Raw genomic sequence first — 25230 nt, forward strand, 5'->3', positions numbered from 1 at the left:
CCACGATCCCTGCGAGAAAACATGCAATAATCCCACGATCCCTGCGAGAAAACATGCAATAATCCCACGATCCCTGCGAGAAAACATGCAATAATCCCAAGATCCCTGCGAGAAAACATGCAATAATCCCAAAATCCCTGCGAGAAAACATGCAATAATCCCACGATCCCTGCGAGAAAACATGCAATAATCCCACGATCCCTGCGAGAAAAGATGCAATAATCCCAAAATCCCTGCGAGAAAACATGCAATAATCCCAAAATCCCTGCGAGAAAAGATGCAATAATCCCGCGATCCCTGCGAGAAAACATGCAATAATCCCAAAATCCCTGCGAGAAAACATGCAATAATCCCACGATCCCTGCGAGAAAACATGCAATAATCCCACGATCCCTGCGAGAAAAGATGCAATAATCCCAAAATCCCTGCGAGAAAACATGCAATAATCCCAAAATCCCTGCGAGAAAACATGCAATAATCCCACGATCCCTGCGAGAAAAGATGCAATAATCCCGCGATCCCTGCAAGAAAACATGCAATAATCCCGCGATCCCTGCGAGAAAACATGCAATAATCCCCAAATCCCTGCGAGAAAAGATGCAATAATCCCACGGTCCTTGCGAGAAAAGATGCAATAATCCCACGATCCCTGCGAGAAAAGATGCAATAATCCCGCGATCCCTGCGAGAAAAGATGCAATAATCCCAAAATCCCTGCGAGAAAACATGCAATAATCCCACGATCCCTGCGAGAAAACATGCAATAATCCCGCGATCCCTGCAAGAAAACATGCAATAATCCCGCGATCCCTGCAAGAAAACATGCAATAATCCCCAAATCCCTGCGAGAAAAGATGCAATAATCCCACGATCCCTGCGAGAAAAGATGCAATAATCCCACGGTCCCTGCGCTGCCGCTGATATGAAGGGTCATTTATAGGGACTCCTGCAAATAAAGAGTCCTATTAAATTCTTCACCATTTTCAACATTTCTGCTTTTTGTAAGTGAATGGAGGCTCTTATTCAGCTACTCCCAAAGTGTCTACACTCATACATTGTAACGAACCCCCAACTTTGAGAAGTTTTAGATCAGAAGGGGTTTTTAGCATCTAGCTATAAAAAAGAATGTTCTAATTTACTTACAGCAAGCAGAGATCTTGAAAATGATGACTTGATACCTAATGTCTATTAGAAAGTTTGGGAACTCTTCGTTAGGTGAGGCGGTTCCTCCATCTTCCACGTCCTACTTTACGAGATCAGGGACTGTCATGGAGGCTGCTGCAGATATAGGGGACTGGATTGGGGGTTGCTCCCTACTGGCAGACGGGTTCTTCGGAAATCAGGGGCTTTAATAAAATAGAACCCTTTATAGGCTGATGATCATTTCTTTCCCCGATCCCATAGCGCTTGCGTCGTGCGCTTTACCCGCCATGAAGCCTGTACTGAGGCAATACATTTTCACGCTGCTCCCATTAGACGCGCCAAGAGGTCCCGCAGCAACTGGAGAGGGGCCGACTACATGTATATAGCAGCCAATCCGCTTCATGATGGTGAGATCAGTGACCTGATTGGCTGCTGGGGCACATGTGTTTCTGCTGTCATTCACGGTGTTTCGTTTTTGGTTCCCAGTAAAAGTCGCCTCCTCGCGGGCGCTGACCGGCTGCAGCCGCTTCCAGTACATCTTCCCATGCTCTTCTTATCAGCACATGAAAATGCACAAGAGGATTCTGGGTCACCTGTCGTCCGTGTACTGCGTGGCGTTCGATCGCAGCGGGCAGCGCATTTTCACGGTGAGTTTGACCTTGAGGCTCCCGTTCCGTGTTTGCGCTGCCTCGTTATACGTTGCGTCCTCTGTATTATCTCTTGGTATTTCAGGGCTCTGATGACTGTTTAGTGAAGATATGGGCCACCGACGATGGGAGACTCCTCGCCACGCTGCGCGGTCATTCCGCTGAGATATCCGACATGGCCGTCAACTACGAAAACACGCTGATCGCGGCCGGCAGTTGTGACAAGGTGGTGCGGGTCTGGTGTCTCCGCACCTGCGCTCCAGTAGCTGTGCTGCAAGGTCACACGGCGTCCATAACCTCCATACAGGTAAAACCTCCACTAGAAGCCGCAGCTGCACCGTCACCCCTAGGGGGCGCACGATCCTGAAATATGTGCTGCTGTGGGAGAGGCCGACTGTAGAGTTCATGAGTGACGGGAGGTACAGAAACCTCCCCTCCCCCGAGATCCCTACTTCATATCACATCTCTGCAGCACTACTATATCCTCCAGACATTACATCATATGTGTGACTGATATCAGCCGCTCCTCTTATAACACTCCAGCACTATTATATCCTCCAGAGACATTACATCATATGTGTGACTGATATCAGCCGCTCCTCTTATATCACTCCAGCACTATTATATCCTCCAGAGACATTACATCATATGTGTGACTGATATCAGCCGCTCCTCTTATAACACTCCAGCACTATTATATCCTCCAGAGACATTACATCATATGTGTGATTGATATCAGCCGCTCCTCTTATATCACTCCAGCAGTATTATATCCTCCAGAGACATTACATCATATGTGTGACTGATATCAGCCGCTCCTCTTATAACACTCCAGCACTATTATATCCTCCAGAGACATTACATCATATGTGACTGATATCAGCCGCTCCTCTTATATCACTCCAGTACTATTATATCCCCCAGAGACATTACATCATATGTGACTGATATCAGCCGCTCCTCTTATAACACTCCAGGACTATTATATCCTCCAGAGACATTACATCATATGTGTGACTGATATCAGCCGCTCCTCTTATATCACTCCAGTACTATTATATCCTCCAGAGACATTACATCATATGTGACTGATATCAGCCGCTCCTCTTATAACACTCCAGCACTATTATATCCTCCAGACATTACATCATATGTGACTGATATCAGCCGCTCCTCTTATATCACTCCAGTACTATTATATCCTCCAGAGACATTACATCATATGTGTGACTGATATCAGCCGCTCCTCTTATATCACTCCAGTACTATTATATCCTCCAGAGACATTACATCATATGTGTGACTGATATCAGCCGCTCCTCTTATATCACTCCAGCACTATTATATCCTCCAGAGACATTACATCATATGTGTGACTGATATCAGCCGCTCCTCTTATATCACTCCAGTACTATTATATCCTCCAGAGACATTACATCATATGTGTGACTGATATCAGCCTCTCCTCTTATATCACTCCAGTACTATTATATCCTCCAGAGACATTACATCATATATGTGACTGATATCATCCGCTCCTCTTATATCACTCCAGTACTATTATATCCCCCAGAGACATTACATCATATGTGTGACTGATATCATCCGCTCCTCTTATATCACTCCAGTACTATTATATCCCCCAGAGACATTACATCATATGTGTGACTGATATCAGCCGCTCCTCTTATATCACTCCAGTACTATTATATCCTCCAGAGACATTACATCATATGTGACTGATATCAGCCGCTCCTCTTATATCACTCCAGCACTATTATATCCTCCAGAGACATTACATCATATGTGTGACTGATATCAGCCTCTCCTCTTATATCACTCCAGTACTATTATATCCTCCAGAGACATTACATCATATGTGTGACTGATATCAGCCGCTCCTCTTATATCACTCCAGTACTATTATATCCTCCAGAGACATTACATCATATGTGTGACTGATATCAGCGGCTCCTCTTATATCACTCCAGTACTATTATATCCTCCAGAGACATTACATCATATGTGTGACTGATATCAGCCGCTCCTCTTATAACACTCCAGTACTATTATATCCTCCAGAGACATTACATCATATGTGTGACTGATATCAGCCTCTCCTCTTATATCACTCCAGTACTATTATATCCTCCAGAGACATTACATCATATATGTGACTGATATCATCCGCTCCTCTTATATCACTCCAGTACTATTATATCCCCCAGAGACATTACATCATATGTGTGACTGATATCATCCGCTCCTCTTATATCACTCCAGTACTATTATATCCCCCAGAGACATTACATCATATGTGTGACTGATATCAGCCGCTCCTCTTATATCACTCCAGTACTATTATATCCTCTAGAGACATTACATCATATGTGACTGATATCAGCCGCTCCTCTTATATCACTCCAGTACTATTATATCCTGCAGAGACATTACATCATATGTGTGACTGATATCAGCCGCTCCTCTTATATCACTCCAGTACTATTATATCCTCCAGAGACATTACATCATATGTGTGACTGATATCAGCCGCTCCTCTTATATCACTCCAGTACTATTATATCCTCCAGACATTACATCATATGTGACTGATATCAGCCGCTCCTCTTATATCACTCCAGTACTATTATATCCTCCACCTCCAGAGACATTACATCATATGTGACTGATATCAGCCGCTCCTCTTATATCACTCCAGTACTATTATATCCTCCAGACATTACATCATATGTGACTGATATCAGCCGCTCCTCTTATATAACTCCAGCACTATTATATCCTCCAGAGACATTACATCGTATATATGTGTGACTGATATCAGCCGCTCCTCTTATATCACTCCAGCACTATTATATCCTCCAGAGACATTACATCATATGTGACTGATATCAGCCGCTCCTCTTATATCACTCCAGCACTATTATATCCTCCAGAGACATTACATCATATGTGTGACTGATATCAGCCGCTCCTCTTATATCACTCCAGCACTATTATATCCTCCAGAGACATTACATCATATGTGTGACTGATATCAACCGCTCCTCTTATATCACTCCAGCACTATTATAACCTCCAGAGACATTACATCATATGTGTGACTGATATCAGCCGCTCCTCTTATATCACTCCAGTACCATTATATCCTCCAGAGACATTACATCAGATGTGTGACTGATATCAGCCGCTCCTCTTATATCACTCCAGCACAATTATATCCTCCAGACATTACATCATATGTAACTGATATCAGCCGCTCCTCTTATAACACTCCAGTACTATTATATCCTCCACCTCCAGAGACATTACATCATATGTGACTGATATCAGCCGCTCCTAGAATATCACTCCAGTACTATTATATCCTCCAGACATTACATCATATATGTGACTGATATCAGCCGCTCCTCTTATATCACTCCAGTACTATTATATCCTCCAGAGACATTACATCATATGTGTGACTGATATCAGCCGCTCCTCTTATATCACTCCAGGACTATTATATCCTCCAGAGACATTACATCATATGTGTGACTGATATCAGCCGCTCCTCTTATATCACTCCAGCACTATTATATCCTCCAGAGACATTACATCATATATGTGACTGATATCAGCCGCTCCTCTTATATCACTCCAGCACTATTATATCCTCCAGAGACATTACATCATATATGACTGATATCAGCCGTTCCTCTTATATCACTCCAGGACTATTATATCCTCCAGACATTACATCATATATGACTGATATCAGCCGCTCCTCTTATATCACTCCAGCACTATTATATCCTCCAGAGACATTACATCATATATGACTGATATCAGCCGCTCCTCTTATATCACTCCAGTACTATTATATCCTCCAGAGACATTACATCATATATGTGACTGATATCAGCCGCTCCTCTTATATCACTCCAGTACTATTATATCCTCCAGAGACATTACATCATATATGACTGATATCAGCCGCTCCTCTTATATCACTCCAGTACTATTATATCCTCCAGACATTACATCATATGTGACTGATATCAGCCGCTCCTCTTATATCACTCCAGCACTATTATATCCTCCAGAGACATTACATCATATATGTGACTGATATCAGCCGCTCCTCTTATATCACTCCAGTACTATTATATCCTCCAGAGACATTACATCATATGTGACTGATATCAGCCGCTCCTCTTATAACACTCCAGCACTATTATATCCTCCAGAGACATTACATCATATATGTGACTGATATCAGCCGCTCCTCTTATATCACTCCAGTACTATTATATCCTCCAGAGACATTACACCATATGTGTGACTGATATCAGCCGCTCCTCTTATATCACTCCAGTACTATTATATCCTCCAGAGACATTACATCATATGTGACTGATATCAGCCGCTCCTCTTATAACACTCCAGCACTATCATATCCTCCAGACATTACATCATATGTGACTGATATCAGCCGCTCCTCTTATAACACTCCAGTACTATTATATCCTCCACCTCCAGAGACATTACATCATATGTGACTGATATCAGCCGCTCCTCTTATATCACTCCAGTACTATTATATCCTCCAGACATTACATCATATGTGACTGATATCAGCCGCTCCTCTTATAACACTCCAGTACTATTATATCCTCCACCTCCAGAGACATTACATCATATGTGACTGATATCAGCCGCTCCTCTTATATAACTCCAGCACTATTATATCCTCCAGAGACATTACATCATATGTGACTGATATCAGCCGCTCCTCTTATATAACTCCAGCACTATTATATCCTCCAGAGACATTACATCATATGTGTGACTGATATCAGCCGCTCCTCTTATAACACTCCAGCACTATTATATCCACCAGAGACATTACATCATATATGACTGATATCAGCCGCTCCTCTTATATCACTCCAGCACTATTATATCCTCCAGAGACATTACATCATATGTGTGACTGATATCAGCCGCTCCTCTTATATCACTCCAGCACTATTATATCCTCCAGACATTACATCATATGTGTGACTGATATCAGCCGCTCCTCTTATAACACTCCAGCACTATTATATCCTCCAGAGACATTACATCATATGTGACTGATATCAGCCGCTCCTCTTATATCACTCCAGCACTATTATATCCTCCAGAGACATTACATCATATGTGACTGATATCAGCCGCTCCTCTTATAACACTCCAGCACTATTATATCCTCCAGAGACATTACATCATATGTGACTGATATCAGCCGCTCCTCTTATATCACTCCAGCACTATTATATCCTCCAGAGACATTACATCATATGTGTGACTGATATCAGCCGCTCCTCTTATATCACTCCAGCACTATTATATCCTCCAGAGACATTACATCATATGTGTGACTGATATCAACCGCTCCTCTTATATCACTCCAGCACTATTATAACCTCCAGAGACATTACATCATATGTGTGACTGATATCAGCCGCTCCTCTTATATCACTCCAGCACTATTATATCCTCCAGACATTACATCATATGTGTGACTGATATCAGCGGCTCCTCTTATATCACTCCTGCACTATTATATCCTCCAGAGACATTACATCATATATGTGACTGATATCAGCCGCTCCTCTTATAACACTCCAGTACTATTATATCCTCCAGAGACATTACATCATATATGTGACTGATATCAGCCGCTCCTCTTATATCACTCCAGCACTATTATATCCTCCAGAGACATTACATCATATGTGTGACTGATATCAACCGCTCCTCTTATATCACTCCTGCACTATTATATCCTCCAGACATTACATCATATGTGTGACTGATATCAGCCGCTCCTCTTATATCACTCCAGCACTATTATATCCTCCAGACATTACATCATATGTGTGACTGATATCAGCCGCTCCTCTTATATCACTCCTGCACTATTATATCCTCCAGAGACATTACATCATATATGTGACTGATATCAGCCGCTCCTCTTATAACACTCCAGTACTATTATATCCTCCAGACATTACATCATATGTGTGACTGATATCAGCCGCTCCTCTTATATCACTCCAGTACTATTATATCCTCCAGACATTACATCATATGTGTGACTGATATCAGCCGCTCCTCTTATATCACTCCAGCACTATTATATCCTCCAGAGACATTACATCATATGTGTGACTGATATCAACCGCTCCTCTTATATCACTCCTGCACTATTATATCCTCCAGACATTACATCATATGTGACTGATATCAGCCGCTCCTCTTATAACACTCCAGCACTATTATATCCTCCAGACATTACATCATATGTGTGACTGATATCAGCCACTCCTCTTATAACACTCCAGCACTATTATATCCTCCAGAGACATTACATCATATGTGTGACTGATATCAACCGCTCCTCTTATATCACTCCTGCACTATTATATCCTCCAGACATTACATCATATGTGACTGATATCAGCCGCTCCTCTTATAACACTCCAGCACTATTATATCCTCCAGAGACATTACATCATATGTGACTGACATCAGCCGCTCCTCTTATATCACTCCAGCACTATTATATCCTCCAGAGACATTACATCATATGTGACTGATATCAGCCGCTCCTCTTATATCACTCCAGCACTATTATATCCTCCAGAGACATTACATCATATGTGACTGATATCAGCCGCTCCTCTTATATCACTCCAGTACTATTATATCCTCCAGACATTACATCATATGTGACTGATATCAGCCGCTCCTCTTATATCACTCCAGTACTATTATATCCTCCAGACATTACATCATATGTGACTGATATCAGCCGCTCCTCTTATATCACTCCAGTACTATTATATCCTCCAGAGACATTACATCATATGTGTGACTGATATCAGCCGCTCCTCTTATATCACTCCAGTACTATTATATCCTCCAGAGACATTACATCATATGTGTGACTGATATCAGCCGCTCCTCTTATATCACTCCAGCACTATTATATCCTCCAGAGACATTACATCATATGTGTGACTGATATCAGCCGCTCCTCTTATATCACTCCAGTACTATTATATCCTCCAGAGACATTACATCATATGTGTGACTGATATCAGCCTCTCCTCTTATATCACTCCAGTACTATTATATCCTCCAGAGACATTACATCATATATGTGACTGATATCATCCGCTCCTCTTATATCACTCCAGTACTATTATATCCCCCAGAGACATTACATCATATGTGTGACTGATATCATCCGCTCCTCTTATATCACTCCAGTACTATTATATCCCCCAGAGACATTACATCATATGTGTGACTGATATCAGCCGCTCCTCTTATATCACTCCAGTACTATTATATCCTCCAGAGACATTACATCATATGTGACTGATATCAGCCGCTCCTCTTATATCACTCCAGCACTATTATATCCTCCAGAGACATTACATCATATGTGTGACTGATATCAGCCGCTCCTCTTATATCACTCCAGTACTATTATATCCTCCAGAGACATTACATCATATGTGTGACTGATATCAGCCGCTCCTCTTATATCACTCCAGTACTATTATATCCTCCAGAGACATTACATCATATGTGTGACTGATATCAGCGGCTCCTCTTATATCACTCCAGTACTATTATATCCTCCAGAGACATTACATCATATGTGTGACTGATATCAGCCGCTCCTCTTATAACACTCCAGTACTATTATATCCTCCAGAGACATTACATCATATGTGTGACTGATATCAGCCTCTCCTCTTATATCACTCCAGTACTATTATATCCTCCAGAGACATTACATCATATATGTGACTGATATCATCCGCTCCTCTTATATCACTCCAGTACTATTATATCCCCCAGAGACATTACATCATATGTGTGACTGATATCATCCGCTCCTCTTATATCACTCCAGTACTATTATATCCCCCAGAGACATTACATCATATGTGTGACTGATATCAGCCGCTCCTCTTATATCACTCCAGTACTATTATATCCTCTAGAGACATTACATCATATGTGACTGATATCAGCCGCTCCTCTTATATCACTCCAGTACTATTATATCCTGCAGAGACATTACATCATATGTGTGACTGATATCAGCCGCTCCTCTTATATCACTCCAGTACTATTATATCCTCCAGAGACATTACATCATATGTGTGACTGATATCAGCCGCTCCTCTTATATCACTCCAGTACTATTATATCCTCCAGACATTACATCATATGTGACTGATATCAGCCGCTCCTCTTATATCACTCCAGTACTATTATATCCTCCACCTCCAGAGACATTACATCATATGTGACTGATATCAGCCGCTCCTCTTATATCACTCCAGTACTATTATATCCTCCAGACATTACATCATATGTGACTGATATCAGCCGCTCCTCTTATATAACTCCAGCACTATTATATCCTCCAGAGACATTACATCGTATATATGTGTGACTGATATCAGCCGCTCCTCTTATATCACTCCAGCACTATTATATCCTCCAGAGACATTACATCATATGTGACTGATATCAGCCGCTCCTCTTATATCACTCCAGCACTATTATATCCTCCAGAGACATTACATCATATGTGTGACTGATATCAGCCGCTCCTCTTATATCACTCCAGCACTATTATATCCTCCAGAGACATTACATCATATGTGTGACTGATATCAACCGCTCCTCTTATATCACTCCAGCACTATTATAACCTCCAGAGACATTACATCATATGTGTGACTGATATCAGCCGCTCCTCTTATATCACTCCAGTACCATTATATCCTCCAGAGACATTACATCAGATGTGTGACTGATATCAGCCGCTCCTCTTATATCACTCCAGCACAATTATATCCTCCAGACATTACATCATATGTAACTGATATCAGCCGCTCCTCTTATAACACTCCAGTACTATTATATCCTCCACCTCCAGAGACATTACATCATATGTGACTGATATCAGCCGCTCCTAGAATATCACTCCAGTACTATTATATCCTCCAGACATTACATCATATATGTGACTGATATCAGCCGCTCCTCTTATATCACTCCAGTACTATTATATCCTCCAGAGACATTACATCATATGTGTGACTGATATCAGCCGCTCCTCTTATATCACTCCAGGACTATTATATCCTCCAGAGACATTACATCATATGTGTGACTGATATCAGCCGCTCCTCTTATATCACTCCAGCACTATTATATCCTCCAGAGACATTACATCATATATGTGACTGATATCAGCCGCTCCTCTTATATCACTCCAGCACTATTATATCCTCCAGAGACATTACATCATATATGACTGATATCAGCCGTTCCTCTTATATCACTCCAGGACTATTATATCCTCCAGACATTACATCATATATGACTGATATCAGCCGCTCCTCTTATATCACTCCAGCACTATTATATCCTCCAGAGACATTACATCATATATGACTGATATCAGCCGCTCCTCTTATATCACTCCAGTACTATTATATCCTCCAGAGACATTACATCATATATGTGACTGATATCAGCCGCTCCTCTTATATCACTCCAGTACTATTATATCCTCCAGAGACATTACATCATATATGACTGATATCAGCCGCTCCTCTTATATCACTCCAGTACTATTATATCCTCCAGACATTACATCATATGTGACTGATATCAGCCGCTCCTCTTATATCACTCCAGCACTATTATATCCTCCAGAGACATTACATCATATATGTGACTGATATCAGCCGCTCCTCTTATATCACTCCAGTACTATTATATCCTCCAGAGACATTACATCATATGTGACTGATATCAGCCGCTCCTCTTATAACACTCCAGCACTATTATATCCTCCAGAGACATTACATCATATATGTGACTGATATCAGCCGCTCCTCTTATATCACTCCAGTACTATTATATCCTCCAGAGACATTACACCATATGTGTGACTGATATCAGCCGCTCCTCTTATATCACTCCAGTACTATTATATCCTCCAGAGACATTACATCATATGTGACTGATATCAGCCGCTCCTCTTATAACACTCCAGCACTATCATATCCTCCAGACATTACATCATATGTGACTGATATCAGCCGCTCCTCTTATAACACTCCAGTACTATTATATCCTCCACCTCCAGAGACATTACATCATATGTGACTGATATCAGCCGCTCCTCTTATATCACTCCAGTACTATTATATCCTCCAGACATTACATCATATGTGACTGATATCAGCCGCTCCTCTTATAACACTCCAGTACTATTATATCCTCCACCTCCAGAGACATTACATCATATGTGACTGATATCAGCCGCTCCTCTTATATAACTCCAGCACTATTATATCCTCCAGAGACATTACATCATATGTGACTGATATCAGCCGCTCCTCTTATATAACTCCAGCACTATTATATCCTCCAGAGACATTACATCATATGTGTGACTGATATCAGCCGCTCCTCTTATAACACTCCAGCACTATTATATCCACCAGAGACATTACATCATATATGACTGATATCAGCCGCTCCTCTTATATCACTCCAGCACTATTATATCCTCCAGAGACATTACATCATATGTGTGACTGATATCAGCCGCTCCTCTTATATCACTCCAGCACTATTATATCCTCCAGACATTACATCATATGTGTGACTGATATCAGCCGCTCCTCTTATAACACTCCAGCACTATTATATCCTCCAGAGACATTACATCATATGTGACTGATATCAGCCGCTCCTCTTATATCACTCCAGCACTATTATATCCTCCAGAGACATTACATCATATGTGACTGATATCAGCCGCTCCTCTTATAACACTCCAGCACTATTATATCCTCCAGAGACATTACATCATATGTGACTGATATCAGCCGCTCCTCTTATATCACTCCAGCACTATTATATCCTCCAGAGACATTACATCATATGTGTGACTGATATCAGCCGCTCCTCTTATATCACTCCAGCACTATTATATCCTCCAGAGACATTACATCATATGTGTGACTGATATCAACCGCTCCTCTTATATCACTCCAGCACTATTATAACCTCCAGAGACATTACATCATATGTGTGACTGATATCAGCCGCTCCTCTTATATCACTCCAGCACTATTATATCCTCCAGACATTACATCATATGTGTGACTGATATCAGCGGCTCCTCTTATATCACTCCTGCACTATTATATCCTCCAGAGACATTACATCATATATGTGACTGATATCAGCCGCTCCTCTTATAACACTCCAGTACTATTATATCCTCCAGAGACATTACATCATATATGTGACTGATATCAGCCGCTCCTCTTATATCACTCCAGCACTATTATATCCTCCAGAGACATTACATCATATGTGTGACTGATATCAACCGCTCCTCTTATATCACTCCTGCACTATTATATCCTCCAGACATTACATCATATGTGTGACTGATATCAGCCGCTCCTCTTATATCACTCCAGCACTATTATATCCTCCAGACATTACATCATATGTGTGACTGATATCAGCCGCTCCTCTTATATCACTCCTGCACTATTATATCCTCCAGAGACATTACATCATATATGTGACTGATATCAGCCGCTCCTCTTATAACACTCCAGTACTATTATATCCTCCAGACATTACATCATATGTGTGACTGATATCAGCCGCTCCTCTTATATCACTCCAGTACTATTATATCCTCCAGACATTACATCATATGTGTGACTGATATCAGCCGCTCCTCTTATATCACTCCAGCACTATTATATCCTCCAGAGACATTACATCATATGTGTGACTGATATCAACCGCTCCTCTTATATCACTCCTGCACTATTATATCCTCCAGACATTACATCATATGTGACTGATATCAGCCGCTCCTCTTATAACACTCCAGCACTATTATATCCTCCAGACATTACATCATATGTGTGACTGATATCAGCCACTCCTCTTATAACACTCCAGCACTATTATATCCTCCAGAGACATTACATCATATGTGTGACTGATATCAACCGCTCCTCTTATATCACTCCTGCACTATTATATCCTCCAGACATTACATCATATGTGACTGATATCAGCCGCTCCTCTTATAACACTCCAGCACTATTATATCCTCCAGAGACATTACATCATATGTGACTGACATCAGCCGCTCCTCTTATATCACTCCAGCACTATTATATCCTCCAGAGACATTACATCATATGTGACTGATATCAGCCGCTCCTCTTATATCACTCCAGCACTATTATATCCTCCAGAGACATTACATCATATGTGACTGATATCAGCCGCTCCTCTTATATCACTCCAGTACTATTATATCCTCCAGACATTACATCATATGTGACTGATATCAGCCGCTCCTCTTATATCACTCCAGTACTATTATATCCTCCAGACATTACATCATATGTGACTGATATCAGCCGCTCCTCTTATATCACTCCAGTACTATTATATCCTCCAGAGACATTACATCATATGTGTGACTGATATCAGCCGCTCCTCTTATATCACTCCAGTACTATTATATCCTCCAGAGACATTACATCATATGTGTGACTGATATCAGCCGCTCCTCTTATATCACTCCAGCACTATTATATCCTCCAGAGACATTACATCATATGTGTGACTGATATCAGCCGCTCCTCTTATATCACTCCAGTACTATTATATCCTCCAGAGACATTACATCATATGTGTGACTGATATCAGCCTCTCCTCTTATATCACTCCAGTACTATTATATCCTCCAGAGACATTACATCATATATGTGACTGATATCATCCGCTCCTCTTATATCACTCCAGTACTATTATATCCCCCAGAGACATTACATCATATGTGTGACTGATATCATCCGCTCCTCTTATATCACTCCAGTACTATTATATCCCCCAGAGACATTACATCATATGTGTGACTGATATCAGCCGCTCCTCTTATATCACTCCAGTACTATTATATCCTCCAGAGACATTACATCATATGTGACTGATATCAGCCGCTCCTCTTATATCACTCCAGCACTATTATATCCTCCAGAGACATTACATCATATGTGTGACTGATATCAGCCGCTCCTCTTATATCACTCCAGTACTATTATATCCTCCAGAGACATTACATCATATGTGTGACTGATATCAGCCGCTCCTCTTATATCACTCCAGTACTATTATATCCTCCAGAGACATTACATCATATGTGTGACTGATATCAGCGGCTCCTCTTATATCACTCCAGTACTATTATATCCTCCAGAGACATTACATCATATGTGTGACTGATATCAGCCGCTCCTCTTATAACACTCCAGTACTATTATATCCTCCAGAGACATTACATCATATGTGTGACTGATATCAGCCTCTCCTCTTATATCACTCCAGTACTATTATATCCTCCAGAGACATTACATCATATATGTGACTGATATCATCCGCTCCTCTTATATCACTCCAGTACTATTATATCCCCCAGAGACATTACATCATATGTGTGACTGATATCATCCGCTCCTCTTATATCACTCCAGTACTATTATATCCCCCAGAGACATTACATCATATGTGTGACTGATATCAGCCGCTCCTCTTATATCACTCCAGTACTATTATATCCTCTAGAGACATTACATCATATGTGACTGATATCAGCCGCTCCTCTTATATCACTCCAGTACTATTATATCCTGCAGAGACATTACATCATATGTGTGACTGATATCAGCCGCTCCTCTTATATCACTCCAGTACTATTATATCCTCCAGAGACATTACATCATATGTGTGACTGATATCAGCCGCTCCTCTTATATCACTCCAGTACTATTATATCCTCCAGACATTACATCATATGTGACTGATATCAGCCGCTCCTCTTATATCACTCCAGTACTATTATATCCTCCACCTCCAGAGACATTACATCATATGTGACTGATATCAGCCGCTCCTCTTATATCACTCCAGTACTATTATATCCTCCAGACATTACATCATATGTGACTGATATCAGCCGCTCCTCTTATATAACTCCAGCACTATTATATCCTCCAGAGACATTACATCGTATATATGTGTGACTGATATCAGCCGCTCCTCTTATATCACTCCAGCACTATTATATCCTCCAGAGACATTACATCATATGTGACTGATATCAGCCGCTCCTCTTATATCACTCCAGCACTATTATATCCTCCAGAGACATTACATCATATGTGTGACTGATATCAGCCGCTCCTCTTATATCACTCCAGCACTATTATATCCTCCAGAGACATTACATCATATGTGTGACTGATATCAACCGCTCCTCTTATATCACTCCAGCACTATTATAACCTCCAGAGACATTACATCATATGTGTGACTGATATCAGCCGCTCCTCTTATATCACTCCAGTACCATTATATCCTCCAGAGACATTACATCAGATGTGTGACTGATATCAGCCGCTCCTCTTATATCACTCCAGCACAATTATATCCTCCAGACATTACATCATATGTAACTGATATCAGCCGCTCCTCTTATAACACTCCAGTACTATTATATCCTCCACCTCCAGAGACATTACATCATATGTGACTGATATCAGCCGCTCCTAGAATATCACTCCAGTACTATTATATCCTCCAGACATTACATCATATATGTGACTGATATCAGCCGCTCCTCTTATATCACTCCAGTACTATTATATCCTCCAGAGACATTACATCATATGTGTGACTGATATCAGCCGCTCCTCTTATATCACTCCAGGACTATTATATCCTCCAGAGACATTACATCATATGTGTGACTGATATCAGCCGCTCCTCTTATATCACTCCAGCACTATTATATCCTCCAGAGACATTACATCATATATGTGACTGATATCAGCCGCTCCTCTTATATCACTCCAGCACTATTATATCCTCCAGAGACATTACATCATATATGACTGATATCAGCCGTTCCTCTTATATCACTCCAGGACTATTATATCCTCCAGACATTACATCATATATGACTGATATCAGCCGCTCCTCTTATATCACTCCAGCACTATTATATCCTCCAGAGACATTACATCATATATGACTGATATCAGCCGCTCCTCTTATATCACTCCAGTACTATTATATCCTCCAGAGACATTACATCATATATGTGACTGATATCAGCCGCTCCTCTTATATCACTCCAGTACTATTATATCCTCCAGAGACATTACATCATATATGACTGATATCAGCCGCTCCTCTTATATCACTCCAGTACTATTATATCCTCCAGACATTACATCATATGTGACTGATATCAGCCGCTCCTCTTATATCACTCCAGCACTATTATATCCTCCAGAGACATTACATCATATATGTGACTGATATCAGCCGCTCCTCTTATATCACTCCAGTACTATTATATCCTCCAGAGACATTACATCATATGTGACTGATATCAGCCGCTCCTCTTATAACACTCCAGCACTATTATATCCTCCAGAGACATTACATCATATATGTGACTGATATCAGCCGCTCCTCTTATATCACTCCAGTACTATTATATCCTCCAGAGACATTACACCATATGTGTGACTGATATCAGCCGCTCCTCTTATATCACTCCAGTACTATTATATCCTCCAGAGACATTACATCATATGTGACTGATATCAGCCGCTCCTCTTATAACACTCCAGCACTATCATATCCTCCAGACATTACATCATATGTGACTGATATCAGCCGCTCCTCTTATAACACTCCAGTACTATTATATCCTCCACCTCCAGAGACATTACATCATATGTGACTGATATCAGCCGCTCCTCTTATATCACTCCAGTACTATTATATCCTCCAGACATTACATCATATGTGACTGATATCAGCCGCTCCTCTTATAACACTCCAGTACTATTATATCCTCCACCTCCAGAGACATTACATCATATGTGACTGATATCAGCCGCTCCTCTTATATAACTCCAGCACTATTATATCCTCCAGAGACATTACATCATATGTGACTGATATCAGCCGCTCCTCTTATATAACTCCAGCACTATTATATCCTCCAGAGACATTACATCATATGTGTGACTGATATCAGCCGCTCCTCTTATAACACTCCAGCACTATTATATCCACCAGAGACATTACATCATATATGACTGATATCAGCCGCTCCTCTTATATCACTCCAGCACTATTATATCCTCCAGAGACATTACATCATATGTGTGACTGATATCAGCCGCTCCTCTTATATCACTCCAGCACTATTATATCCTCCAGACATTACATCATATGTGTGACTGATATCAGCCGCTCCTCTTATAACACTCCAGCACTATTATATCCTCCAGAGACATTACATCATATGTGACTGATATCAGCCGCTCCTCTTATATCACTCCAGCACTATTATATCCTCCAGAGACATTACATCATATGTGACTGATATCAGCCGCTCCTCTTATAACACTCCAGCACTATTATATCCTCCAGAGACATTACATCATATGTGACTGATATCAGCCGCTCCTCTTATATCACTCCAGCACTATTATATCCTCCAGAGACATTACATCATATGTGTGACTGATATCAGCCGCTCCTCTTATATCACTCCAGCACTATTATATCCTCCAGAGACATTACATCATATGTGTGACTGATATCAACCGCTCCTCTTATATCACTCCAGCACTATTATAACCTCCAGAGACATTACATCATATGTGTGACTGATATCAGCCGCTCCTCTTATATCACTCCAGCACTATTATATCCTCCAGACATTACATCATATGTGTGACTGATATCAGCGGCTCCTCTTATATCACTCCTGCACTATTATATCCTCCAGAGACATTACATCATATATGTGACTGATATCAGCCGCTCCTCTTATAACACTCCAGTACTATTATATCCTCCAGAGACATTACATCATATATGTGACTGATATCAGCCGCTCCTCTTATATCACTCCAGCACTATTATATCCTCCAGAGACATTACATCATATGTGTGACTGATATCAACCGCTCCTCTTATATCACTCCTGCACTATTATATCCTCCAGACATTACATCATATGTGTGACTGATATCAGCCGCTCCTCTTATATCACTCCAGCACTATTATATCCTCCAGACATTACATCATATGTGTGACTGATATCAGCCGCTCCTCTTATATCACTCCTGCACTATTATATCCTCCAGAGACATTACATCATATATGTGACTGATATCAGCCGCTCCTCTTATAACACTCCAGTACTATTATATCCTCCAGACATTACATCATATGTGTGACTGATATCAGCCGCTCCTCTTATATCACTCCAGTACTATTATATCCTCCAGACATTACATCATATGTGTGACTGATATCAGCCGCTCCTCTTATATCACTCCAGCACTATTATATCCTCCAGAGACATTACATCATATGTGTGACTGATATCAACCGCTCCTCTTATATCACTCCTGCACTATTATATCCTCCAGACATTACATCATATGTGACTGATATCAGCCGCTCCTCTTATAACACTCCAGCACTATTATATCCTCCAGAGACATTACATCATATGTGACTGACATCAGCCGCTCCTCTTATATCACTCCAGCACTATTATATCCTCCAGAGACATTACATCATATGTGACTGATATCAGCCGCTCCTCTTATATCACTCCAGCACTATTATATCCTCCAGAGACATTACATCATATGTGACTGATATCAGCCGCTCCTCTTATATCACTCCAGTACTATTATATCCTCCAGACATTACATCATATGTGACTGATATCAGCCGCTCCTCTTATATCACTCCAGTACTATTATATCCTCCAGACATTACATCATATGTGTGACTGATATCAGCCACTCCTCTTATAACACTCCAGCACTATTATATCCTCCAGAGACATTACATCATGTGTGTGACTGATATCAGCCGCTCCTCTTATATCACTCCAGCACTATTTTTTTTAAACATATTTTTATTGAATTTTTTCACCACACAAAAAAAACACAAATCATACAGTAATGCATTGCCATAATAATAAACATTACAAAAAATGTATAAATGAACATGTGATAGTGAATGCTTCCCAGCAAACTAGGTTTGATCTTGGAAGTTATTCCCCATGGGCTATCAGCCCTCCTTCATCTCCTCTATCTCCTCTATCCTTCCCTTCCTTTAACCCCACTTGTCGGGTATTCCTGTAAACATTGTTACATAACTTTGCATATCTGCCTAACTTACATAACTAAACAATACACAGAACAAATAAGAAATTGGAGCATACATAACAATTGGAGCTTCGTGAAGCAGTTCACCAACTCAGGCAGCTAGTCCGCAAGAATAAAGAAATCCCAGTGGATATATATGCTTTACTCCCGTGATATTTTCAGTGCCCCTAAAGTGCCCTTAAGATCTTCAATCAAGTACCATGACGTTCCCGTAAACGGATCTATGATGTCCCTTCGTTCTTCACTGGTGAAATATTTTGTGAGGAAAAGCTTCCATTTCTCAAAGAATTTTTTGCTCTGCGTGTCTTTATTCTGTAATATACCAATGCGGTCTAGATAAAACAGTTTCCGCAACCCCTGGACCACCATGTTCTGAGTCGGTACTTCAGCTACCAGCCAGTTTTGGAGTATGCACCTCTTTGCCACTATCAGTGTGGCATGGGCCATGGGAGCTAAATGTGTCGTTTCTGTCTCTTCTAATTCTCCATCATGTTGTATATGGAATAAGACCTCCATTGGCCCTAAATTCCCATGGAACCTGCCCACCTGCTGCAATAAGGATGTTATCTCCCCCCAGAATGGCTGAATATGTGCACACGCCCAAAGGCCATGATACATGTCTGTCTTTGAGATATTACATCTAGGGCATGACGTTTTCCTATCTGGTTGTGAGGCGGAGGGGGCCAGGGTAAATGCATATATTGCTTGGTGAATGATCTTCAGATGAGTTTCCCTCCAGTTTTCGTTGTGCACGTGTGCCCTGAAATCCACCAGCCCTTTTTCAATATGCTTTTCAATGCCTGGTAAATTAAACAGTTTTTCCCATCTCCCAAAGGCCTGCCCCGGGGACATCTTCACTAGTGTTGGTCTGAGTGTACTATATAATTGGGAAATGGAGTGTCTGTGATTGTCCGTGAACCATGAATCAAACAGGTTGGGGGGGACCTCATCCGCTACATCCGCTAGTTTAGTTTTACAGTGATTAACTATTTGTAAGTACTGTAAGTGCTGATGCCGAACAAAAACATATTTATTCTGGAGCTCCTGCAAGGTTAACCACCTCTTATCCTGCGCGTGGAACATATCCCCCAGAGTCGCTACCCCTTTCTCCCTCCATTCTGACATTAGCTTGTTAGATCTTCCTGCTGCAAACTCTGGGTGCTGCCATAAGGGCATATGTTTTGAAATGCGATAAGAGAGGTTATAGTGTTTGCGCAATACCTTCCAGGCAATGATGGTATCTCGTAACAGAGATGATTTCTTGACGATCTTTGGGAGACAAGTGAACGTTGTGTGTACCAGAGCCATGAGATCCCAAGGTTTTGCTAGCTGTCTCTCCAGTCTAGTATTGGAGTGGAACTCTGTGTTGTGTTTCCAATCTAGCAGATGTCTACTCAAGCAGGCCAGGTTATAACCCCGAATGTTAGGGAAATTGACCCCTCCTTCCGCCTTCCTCATCATGAGTTTCGTGAGCGCTATTCTTGGTTTCTTCCCCCCCCATATGAATTTGGTAAATGATGAGTTGAGTGTATTGATCACTCCAGCACTATTATATCATGCAGAGACATTACATCATATGAGACTGATATCAGCCGCTCCTCTTATAACACTCCAGTACTATTATATCCTCCAGAGACATTACATAATATGTGTGACTGATATCAGCCGCTCCTCTTATATCACTCCAGTACTATTATATTCTCCAGAGACCTTACATCATATGTGACTGATATCAGCCGCTCCTCTTATAACACTCCAGTACTATTATATCCTCCAGAGACATTACATCATATGTGTGACTGATATCAGCCGCTCCTCTTATAACACTCCAGTACTATTATATCCTCCAGAGACATTACATCATATGTGACTGATATCAGCCGCTCCTCTTATAACACTCCAGTACTATTATATCCTCCAGACATTACATCATATGTGACTGATATCAGCCGCTCCTCTTATATCACTCCAGTACTATTATATCCCCCAGAGACATTACATCATATGTGTGACTGATATCAGCCGCTCCTCTTATATCACTCCAGTACTATTATATCCCCCAGAGACATTACATCATATGTGTGACTGATATCAGCCGCTCCTCTTATATCACTCCAGCACTATTATATCCTCCAGAGACATTACATCATATGTGTGACTGATATCAGCCGCTCCTCTTATATCACTCCAGTACTATTATATCCCCCAGAGACATTACATCATATGTGTGACTGATATCAGCCGCTCCTCTTATATCACTCCAGCACTATTATATCCTCCAGAGACATTACATCATATGTGTGACTGATATCAGCCGCTCCTCTTATAACACTCCAGCACTATTATATCCTCCAGACATTACATCATATGTGTGACTGATATCAGCCGCTCCTCTTATATCACTCCAGTACTATTATATCCTCCAGAGACATTACATCATATGTGTGACTGATATCAGCTGCTCCTCTTATATCACTCCAGCACTATTATATCCTCCAGACATTACATCATATGTGTGACTGATATCAGCCGCTCCTCTTATAACACTCCAGCACTATTATATCCTCCAGAGACATTACATCATATGTGTGACTGATATCAGCCACTCCTCTTATAACACTCCAGTACTATTATATCATGCAGAGACATTACATCATATGAGACTGATATCAGCCGCTCCTCTTATAACACTCCAGTACTATTATATCCTCCAGAGACATTACATAATATGTGTGACTGATATCAGCCGCTCCTCTTATATCACTCCAGTACTATTATATTCTCCAGAGACCTTACATCATATGTGACTGATATCAGCCGCTCCTCTTATAACACTCCAGTACTATTATATCCTCCAGAGACATTACATCATATGTGTGACTGATATCAGCCGCTCCTCTTATAACACTCCAGTACTATTATATCCTCCAGAGACATTACATCATATGTGACTGATATCAGCCGCTCCTCTTATAACACTCCAGTACTATTATATCCTCCAGACATTACATCATATGTGACTGATATCAGCCGCTCCTCTTATATCACTCCAGTACTATTATATCCCCCAGAGACATTACATCATATGTGTGACTGATATCAGCCGCTCCTCTTATATCACTCCAGTACTATTATATCCCCCAGAGACATTACATCATATGTGTGACTGATATCAGCCGCTCCTCTTATATCACTCCAGCACTATTATATCCTCCAGAGACATTACATCATATGTGTGACTGATATCAGCCGCTCCTCTTATATCACTCCAGTACTATTATATCCCCCAGAGACATTACATCATATGTGTGACTGATATCAGCCGCTCCTCTTATATCACTCCAGCACTATTATATCCTCCAGAGACATTACATCATATGTGTGACTGATATCAGCCGCTCCTCTTATAACACTCCAGCACTATTATATCCTCCAGACATTACATCATATGTGTGACTGATATCAGCCGCTCCTCTTATATCACTCCAGTACTATTATATCCTCCAGAGACATTACATCATATGTGTGACTGATATCAGCTGCTCCTCTTATATCACTCCAGCACTATTATATCCTCCAGACATTACATCATATGTGTGACTGATATCAGCCGCTCCTCTTATAACACTCCAGCACTATTATATCCTCCAGAGACATTACATCATATGTGTGACTGATATCAGCCACTCCTCTTATAACACTCCAGTACTATTATATCATGCAGAGACATTACATCATATGTGACTGATATCAGCCGCTCCTCTTATATCACTCCAGTACTATTATATCCTCCAGACATTACATCATATGTGTGACTGATATCAGCCGCTCCTCTTATAACACTCCAGTACTATTATATCATGCAGAGACATTACATCATATGTGACTGATATCAGCCGCTCCTCTTATAACACTCCAGTACTATTATATCCTCCAGACATTACATCATATGTGTGACTGATATCAGCCGCTCCTCTTATAACACTCCAGTACTATTATATCATGCAGAGACATTACATCATATGAGACTGATATCAGCCGCTCCTCTTATAACACTCCAGCACTATTATATCCTCCAGACATTACATCATATGTGTGACTGATATCAGCCGCTCCTCTTATAACACTCCAGTACTATTATATCCTCCAGAGACATTACATCATATGTGACTGATATCAGCAGCTTCTCTTATATCACTCCAGCACTATTATATCCTCCAGAGACATTACATCATATGTGACTGATATCAGCCGCTCCTCTTATATCACTCCAGCACTATTATATCCTCCAGAGACATTACATCATATATGTGACTGATATCAGCCGCTCCTCTTATATCACTCCAGTACTATTATATCCTCCAGAGACATTACATCATATGTGACTGATATCAGCCGCTCCTCTTATATCACTCCAGCACTATTATATCCTCCAGAGACATTACATCATATATGTGACTGATATCAGCCGCTCCTCTTATATCACTCCAGTACTATTATATCCTCCAGAGACATTACATTATATGTGACTGATATCAGCCGCTCCTCTTATAACACTCCAGTACTATTATATCCTCCAGAGACATTACATCATATGTGTGACTGATATCAGCCGCTCCTCTTATATCACTCCAGCACTATTATATCCTCCAGACATTACATCATATGTGTGACTGATATCAGCCGCTCCTCTTATATCACTCCAGCACTATTATATCCTCCAGAGACATTACATCATATGTGACTGATATCAGCCGCTCCTCTTATATCACTCCAGTACTATTATATCCTCCAGAGACATTACATCATATGTGACCGATATCAGCCGCTCCTCTTATAACACTCCAGTACTATTATATCCTCCAGAGACATTACATCATATGTGACTGATATCAGCCGCTCCTCTTATATCACTCCAGTACTATTATATCCTCCAGAGACATTACATCATATATGTGACTGATATCAGCCGCTCCTCTTATATCACTCCAGTACTATTATATCCTCCAGAGACATTACATCATATGT

At 40.9% G+C, this 25230-nt stretch overlaps 2 protein-coding genes across 3 annotated transcripts in view; both read left to right on the top strand.

Moving 5' to 3' along the window:
* Positions 1–25230, top strand: part of LMO1 (LIM domain only 1) — a 230695-nt gene that overhangs the window by 60576 nt on the left and 144889 nt on the right. The gene's annotated exons all lie outside the window — the stretch shown is intronic.
* The window catches only part of BRWD3 (bromodomain and WD repeat domain containing 3), an 82476-nt gene that overhangs the window by 6545 nt on the left and 50701 nt on the right, over positions 1–25230 (top strand). The window contains exons 7-8 of the mRNA XM_075837297.1: positions 1629–1789; positions 1875–2096. Of these exons, the coding sequence (XP_075693412.1) occupies positions 1629–1789; positions 1875–2096 (383 nt within the window). The remainder of the gene's footprint in view (positions 1–1628; positions 1790–1874; positions 2097–25230) is intronic.

Source organism: Rhinoderma darwinii, chromosome 9, assembly GCF_050947455.1.
Source record: "Rhinoderma darwinii isolate aRhiDar2 chromosome 9, aRhiDar2.hap1, whole genome shotgun sequence".
NCBI lineage: Eukaryota > Metazoa > Chordata > Amphibia > Anura > Rhinodermatidae > Rhinoderma > Rhinoderma darwinii.